This window comes from Phaethon lepturus, unplaced genomic scaffold (assembly GCF_000687285.1).
Source record: "Phaethon lepturus isolate BGI_N335 unplaced genomic scaffold, ASM68728v1 scaffold34336, whole genome shotgun sequence".
Taxonomy (NCBI): Eukaryota; Metazoa; Chordata; class Aves; order Phaethontiformes; family Phaethontidae; genus Phaethon; species Phaethon lepturus.
Window position 1 is genome coordinate 9,839 of NW_010548899.1, and position 8,003 is coordinate 17,841.

General features: G+C 45.6%; 1 protein-coding gene across 1 annotated transcript in view; it reads left to right on the plus strand.

Moving 5' to 3' along the window:
• Window positions 1-8,003, plus strand: part of TYRO3 (TYRO3 protein tyrosine kinase) — a 35,422-nt gene that overhangs the window by 6,968 nt on the left and 20,451 nt on the right. The window contains exons 4-5 of the mRNA XM_010290126.1: window positions 2,687-2,773; window positions 6,914-7,029. Coding sequence (XP_010288428.1) covers window positions 2,687-2,773; window positions 6,914-7,029 — 203 coding nt within the window. The remainder of the gene's footprint in view (window positions 1-2,686; window positions 2,774-6,913; window positions 7,030-8,003) is intronic.

Consider the following 8,003-nt stretch of genomic DNA (forward strand, 5'->3'; position numbering starts at 1 on the left):
TCATGTCTAGTGACACTGGGTAGCCACATAGTGTGAGAATAGTCTTTGACTGTACATTGAGGGTTGAGAGATCATGGTTACATACAAAACCAGATCATCTCAAGGGGTGATCATTGCTCTGTGTATGTTCTGCTGGCTTGAGGTGCACAACCTCTCACAAAGCTTGGCTGGAGCTGGCAGTGTGGTAAAGATGCTACTGGACAGATGATGCATTGGGTGCCTCTTTTGTTCCACCTCATGGAGGGTGTTCATGGTTATATTAAGTGACTCTGTTGGTGACATTTGATTTGGAAGTCTCCAAGCATTGATGTATAACAGATGCCACCTCCTCCTTCTGTGCACAGCAATGTCACACACTGCTTTCCTCTCTCTCCCCGCCCCCCCCTCCCCGTTCTTGCAGGCTTGCTGGATGCTCTTGCTGTTGGTACCTGACTGTCTCATGTAATTGTTTGACATTTTTAGAGTGGTTTTATTGGTGCTGAAGTGGGCTGGTTGATATCCTCAGAGACCAGGTATCCTCAGAGCGGGTACGAGGTGCGTGGTGGTAAGACTGCCTTCCCCAGCAGCGTCAGCTGAAGAACTCTGGAACCAGTAGGTGTTCAGGCTACTTTCAGGGAAGGGCGATGTATCTCTACCACAGCTATTCTTGTAGTTACCTCCTAAAGGTAACTTTATTTTAGTTAATTGTCCAACAGCTTTGTGTTGCTGCTTCTCTTCGCTGCTGTTTTATTATTCTCAGCAGCCCTGAGCCAAAGTTGAACTAGCTATTTAGAAAGAAAAGGTTTTACGACTAAGAGTCATCTCTGGGGCCTCTTCATCAGTGTTAATACAGTTACACCCAGGGGGAGTTTCTTCCTGTACGTCTTTGGCCATCCTTTGAGGTATCCAATCCTATTAAGCCTTCCCTTAGAACCTAATTTATATGCAAATCAAAACCTGGTTTCTGATTTGCAATGGTTTTATCATCTGCTCCCTCTCTTACATAGCTACTTGATGCTGTTCCAAGTTGGAAATGAAAACTGCTCCCTTATGATATAATCTGCCTGTTGAAATGGAAGCTGAAAAGATTGATACTTGAGAGGGGAAAGACAATAAAAAAATAAGTTTGCCTTCCTCCACTGAACTTATTCCGTGGTGCCTCACAAAACTTCTGTCATTGTGAGGCAGTGGCATGGAGGCCTGAAGAAGGGCCTCTGTTCCTAGTGATTCTCCAAATGAATTGCTATTATATAGATTTGTCACCAGCACCTTTCTTTGCCCCTTTCAGTGTTCTTTGGGATGTCCCTTGGGCAGATCTTGCCTTTGCAGTGGGTAGAATGTAGCAGGACACAAGCTGCACGATCAGATTGCCAAAGCATGTCAAAAAAGATGGTTGCTAGGAAAACAAGCATTGCTAGCTAAAGAAAGTATCAAGTTATGAAGAAAATAATAATAAAAGACTGGCTAGAAAGCAAACATTTAGAAGGTTCATCAAGCAGTTTGTTTGGTAAAAGTATTGTTATATTTGGAAAGCAGTGCTGGCAATGGTGCTAGAGAGCAAGGAGATCTTGGTTTGTGGTATGTTTTGTGTTTTCCTCAGGGCAGGGCTGTGTTTGATCCTGTCTTTGGGACATGCCTACCACTTCAGGTGCTGCTGTGCTCTGCTGCCTGGCCTTCAGCCTGCTGGCAACATTTTCCTCTGGTTCACGGGGCTGAATGGAAGAAACTAAAATACTTCGCTCTTTCATTTTATAGCAGTCCCTCCTCTCTTCCACTACACCTTCTTCACAATGCTGTTAGTCTCAGGCTTGGGACATAAATCAAAGGGCAAAGACAGACACTGTGCAAGCTGCTTCCTGCCGCTCTGAAATCTTTTTCGCCCCTAAACCGTATGCCCATAGTATGCCAATCCTTAACTTTTCTCAGCTAGAGCCCTATAAGGGAACGGAGGGCCAAGTCAAGTGAAAATCTATGCTGGACATACTTCTCCAGGTGGTTTTGCAAATCTGTCTCAAATATGATTAATTAGCAATACCTATATGCATCTTAGAGCAGCCAGACATCATGATGCCACGTTCAGGTCCTGTGGGATGGACGGATGCTCACAGAAGAGAGGGGGCATAATCACCACTTGTATTTTATCACCCCTGGAAAGTGTCTTGGCGACGATGCAGTAGCATTTTACTTCCACTTCCTTTGTGTTCTTCAAAAGTCTGATGCAAGGTGAGGGACAGGTGGGCATTAGCTTGAAATCTATAGCATCTGGTTGGATGTTTCCCTGGGCTTGTAGCCCATTTAGAAGACGGTTGTTGCTCAAGTGGCAGGCTGAGATCGAGAGCATTGGGTGTTGTATAAGCACACAGTTCAGCACGATCTTTGCTCCAAAGATGCTCACCAGAATGTGAGAAGTGGACATCTACTAACTGGGCGCTGTGAGCTGTCGTTCTGCCAGATTCCTCCTTCTTTTTCAGTGCTTTCTGAAGCTCCCCTGGAAGCTTTTCTACATTGCCACGCTCTTTCCATTAAAAATGAGTTTATCACGTTAATTACATTGAAGTCCACGTGCCTTTGACTGGCACCCAGCTCAGCCCTCCGATTGCCTGTACAGCTTGAGCTGGATGTCACACGTAATTGAAATTCTGCTGAAGGTTGAAGCTGGATTATATAGCTGTTTGTGTTTCCTTTCCTTTTCTTGGCTGATCTCCAGGTATTAATCAAAGCACAGTTTTCTCCTGCGAAGCTCACAACGTAAAGGGATTGTCTTCATCTCGGACAGCCACTGTTCAAATCAAAGGTGAGAGAGTGCAAGAGAATGCCTGAGGGACGCGGGTTTGCTCTCTGGGGAGGGAAAGTAGGGCTCCTTAAGGCAAGGGGTTGTCTCAAAGCTGCCGGCAACCAGCACCGGTTGGAGCACTCAGCAGTCGAAACAACACTTTGTGCTCCAGCAGCAGTTCCCGCTTGCTATGCAGGCCCCTCTCCCAGGCTGCTGAAAATAAACCGCATCCGATTCAGGAGTGGAATTTTGATGTCAAATAAGAGTTTTTCCTTGAAAAGGAGGGAGTCAGAGCAGTCAAATTGTTTGTGAGAGATGTAGCCGGATATAAATCCGTAGCTGGGGAAATCTTTCCTTCTTGGAGATAGATGTGTCTTTTTATTGCTAAAGAGGCTCTTACTTGTCTTTGCTTCTATTGGCATCACATTAGATACTGAAAAAAGACAAGGAAGGCGATCACCAGTCTTCCAGTCACCAGTGGCCAGTAAAGTCTGTTCATCCACACTGTTTTTGTGGATATTTTTTTAATTCTTTGCTCTTTGTAAACTCATTCAAAACAAGTAATTCCTGGCCTTTGCATTTGTAAGTCCCTAAGTTGATGTCATGTTTCTTCTGTTCGTCCAGGTGACTGAAACGGGGATAATCAGAGCAATCAGCTCTTCCCCTCCTCTTCATGTTGAGATGGTTCTGGATTTGAATTTTTAGTCATGCTTTAATGCGCACTAAATGACATGATTATCAGTTCCAGGAGAGGCATGTCACAAAAGTCGTTTGTTCCAAGTGGTAGCTTATTGCTCAGTGCGAATAAGAGCAAGCATTTATGTCTGTATCAGAACTCACAGTTGTATTAGCTAATATTCATTAAAAGATAGCTTAAAATCCAGCTGTGGATCTACCGCTCTTACAGTGTATTTTTCTTCAGGACATTGTGGTTACTGCTATGCCAAGAATGCACTACGCTGGACTAATAAGATTTATAACTTAATTTAAAAATGTTTGGAGTTGTTGCCTTAAAGGCTTGTCTACACAGGGGAATTAGTTATTGTGGAATATATCTTCTATGAATATTTTTATCCTGGGATAGAATTTAGTTCACAAAGCTATTATGCTTTGAAAAAATCTCATCAAGCCATAATTTGAAATAACATTTAGCATGAACAAGCTTTTTTCTATTTTTTTTAATGTTAACACAGATTTATTTTTTTTTAAACCATTAATAACATGATGGGGTAAAAGCCTCAGAATTCTCATCTTTCCCAGCAATTACGTTTAGCCAAAAGTGCTCCACAGGGGTTAATCACCAGCTAATGAATCCACACAACCTATTTGGGAAGGACGTATCACCATCACACGCTTCTGACATGCGCGTGCACGCACACTTTTTAGAGCTGAGGAACCGCAAGCTTAAGTGATTCAGCAAATGTTGCACTAGTATGTGACATGTCCTAGAGATTAAAAAACCACGTTTTAAATAGCAAGTCCGGTGCTGTAGTCGTATAACTTCTAGCTGTAATACCTCAAAGGCATGTCTAAAAGAGTAGTTGTAAACTTAAGGAAGCGATGAGACTCTTCTAAAGAGCAAAAGTTTGAAGGTCTAGTACAGCCCCTGTTAAAATTAAAGCAAAACTCCTGACAAGGTCATGAGCAGGAGCAGGCCCAGATAATGTTTTCTTCGTCCTTGATCCTATGAACATGCAGACTTCAGTGAAATTGCTCCTGGGAGTAGTTGTCCGTACATGCATGATCAGGACCTTCCTCTCTTACACAGATCCATCTGCTAACGAGGACTCCCAGGTCTTTCTACAATTTATTAAACAATTTGTTTCTTCTGTGTTTTACAGAGGCAAATATTTTTGCTAGGACATTTACAAACTGTTAACATTTCTTCCTATTTGCTGCTGTTATTGTTCATTATCTATACTCTGTAGTGCCCACAATGTGCTGGGTGTACTCCAAGCAGAAAATTACTGTTTTTGTAGCCCGCAGTCCCCAGCCGTGTACAAAGCCCCATTGTTCCAGTCACTCTACAGGCACAGAGGAAGTTAACTCTCATTATGTTAACACTCAAGGTCCTGTTTTCAGGCTGGCTTTTTTCTCCTTCCTGTGTGCGGCTCAGACTTTTAGGGTCGTATCCCGTGTTTCAGAGCACAACAGGAAACAGCCACCCAGAGTTTTTTCCCAACAGATGATGGGGAAATGCATCTGTCCCTCTACAAATTGCAGAGTTAGGGGAAGGTGCTTGCAAGCTGACCCTCTTCAGTGGCTGTCTCCTTTACAGAGTGGGTGTGTTGTTTGTTGATCTTTTTTTTTTTTTATTCTCACTGGTGGTATAGCCCATACCTCCTTTGGGCCTGCCATCCAGTGTTGAAAATAACACGTTGCTAAACCCAAAAGTTAGGAGAGTGTTTAACAAAAGACGTAAGGGCAATGTTGCCATGATATCCAAGTAAGCAGTGAAAGCAAGCTTTTTTTTTCCCCCCCAAAGAGCTTACAAGCCTGAATGCCCAGCATCAAAATGAAAGAAACAGAGACACACAGAAAAGTCTAAGTTGACTCACAAACCCTTTTCACTGAAAGGCAAAGAACTCATTGCCCATTTTCCACCCCAGACCCACCTCCCGCCCAAGCCCACTGCTCTTATCTAGGTGGCAGCCCCCTCCCCTGGGTCCTGGTAACTGGTTAACCAGACAACAAAGGCTTTATAGGGTTAATCTGTGGCACCGTCTATTCCCTGCCCCATCCTCTCCTCCAGCCCCCCTGTAGAGACCCAGGAGGGGGCTTTGGCCTACGCATTTCTCCTGCAAGATGGCCCTGCGGAGATGCTGAAGGGAGTATTGTGGTTGTCCGTGGTGCAGTGAGAGACCAGGATGCAGAGTAGAAGGTGCAGCTGGAAGAATCCTGGTTTCCAGTTACTTTTCCACTGCTGCTTTTCACTGGATACAGCTCAGGAGAGGTGGAAAACTCAGTCTGCAGGCAGAGCATTGTCCTGAGGACCGTTGGGACTTTGAAAGAGGACTCCTGAGGGTACAGTTTGTTGAGATGCTGCAGGAAAAGTATTACTCATGGTAGCAGTGTAGGATTTTTCTAAAACAAGCCAAAGGTCAGGGGAGAGGTTAGTGTTCATGAAGCTGGCAATTGTTTCAGGAGTGAGGTGCCTAAATAAAACAGACTCAGGCGTGAAAGAGAGATGGTGAGGGGTGTATCGGGAAGAATAGGAAGTAACTATGTGGAGTTACAGTGGGAGGAAAAGAGAAGGCAAAGGGGAGCACTGAGGATCCTAAAAGGAAGCCAAGGAGCTCAGGTTAATGCGACAACGTACTAGAGGCCCTTGCAGCGATGGAGGTGTCTGGTCAGAGCGAGAGCAGAGGGGCAGCACGCTGCCGCTGCTCCTCGCTGGTAGGAAGCACAAACATCTGCTTAAATGGCCAGTCTGAGGGTCCTGATTTTATTCCTGGCTCTGCCCTTAATTTGTAGTGTGGTATCAGCCATGTAACGGGCACTCCCTTTGCCTCGAACTGCCCCTCAATAAACCAGAGTTCTTTCTGAGTTTATTGATCCTAGGTCTGAAGGAGGCACAGTTCTCAGTCCAGGCCCCCTCGAGGGCGTTTCAGGAAGGGTTTGTGATGGACACCCATAGGCAGCGCTTTCACAGCCCAAACTGCTCCACTGCAAACCCAGCTGCAGGGTGGTCGGGTCCCTACAGCAAACCACCCTTCGACTGGCGCTGGCAGAGCTGCTTTCGGGGGCTGGACTGAGAACCAGGGGAGGGATTTTCAAGCCCTGATTTGGTTGACAATGTAGGTCCACAGGCAATTGTGTGTGCAGGACTGGGTCATGCTTTGCAATGGAGGGGGCAGGGAAGAGGGCTGAGTAGCGAAGGTGTAGACACCACACACTGGCATTGCTATCAAAGAGATCAACCGCTGCCTGCATGCATCAAGCTAGTGTGCTGGACTGTGAAAGAATGGATGCCAATAGCTTCTTCATTGTAAAATAATAGTTTCATTCACAACAGTCAGAGACACTCTCTAAAGATGTGATATTGTACCATTTCTGTTAGTGATTTCATTGCATAATTTCTAGCCTCAAGCCTCCGCCGTTTCCATGTGAATACCTGCGCAGTTCTGTGTGTACTGAAAGGTCTCTTTGTTTCCTTTATAGCCATGCCTCTCTCGCCTCTCAATGTAACCGTAAGCCAAGTCACCAGCAGCAACGCCAGCGTGGTCTGGGTGCCAGGATTTGATGGCCGTGCACCCCTCCATTCTTGCACTCTTCAGGTATGGCCCCTCTGGATTGTCCCCTGCCCTGCATGAAGGATGGGACTCCCCGTGAGCCGCGACATTGCTTAGGCCATCTTTTGCTCTTTAACTGCTTTGTAGCAATGTTTGAATTTTTATTCCACAGTTTTAAAATGTAGAAACTTAACAGGATGCAACACAGGGCATATATAGGTGCCAAAGAGCAGGGCATGAAGTTTTGAGCACAGAGTGTCCAGTTGAGAATTTGAGACTGGCCCCGTTCTCCCTCCCAGCAGGTTATCACATCAGTTGCTCCGTGGCAGCTACTCCATGCAGAGTGTTGCACTGCAGCACATAGGAAGCACATATCACTCTATGGGAAGTGCCCTCGAGTAGCCGAAGGGTGCTCACGCGTCCTGCTAGCACGGAGCAGCTGGCCCGAGGTAACTTGTTCCAGTGCAGTGCAGTGGCCTGTGGCTCCCATACCAGCTCAGCCCTGTGCTTTGCAGTGCCGGAGGAAATGCTGAGGTCTGGACATACCAGTGAGCCCAAGGGATGAGCTTACAAAGTGTAGGATGTGGTACAGGAGAAGTGGGAATGATGGAGGCAGGAGACAGATTGGGCTTTTTGATACGAAGTCAGGTCTGTTTGCATATTTCAGAGTAATTTGAAACCCTGCTTCTAAAATCTTCATTGGTTTTCCATTGTCAAAGACCAATTCTGCCCAGGACATCAAGGGTGATAATATCCTTTAGCGCTACCGGCTGCTGATTACTCAACATCTCTGAAAAACTGGACTGCTTCTTTAGGTTCCTGGGAACAATGGTAGGTGTCCAACTTCAGGCAGAGTTAGTTTCTAGCATTGCACTCTTACCTGTAAAATCAGATCAAACAGCTGGTAACCAAGCGTCAAAAAGAAATGATGGTTCCTGAAGCAGGCTGCGTGAACACAGGCAGGCACATTCCCCATGGATTTGTCTGCCAGGTGTGAATATTGGGCCCCTATGCTTTCC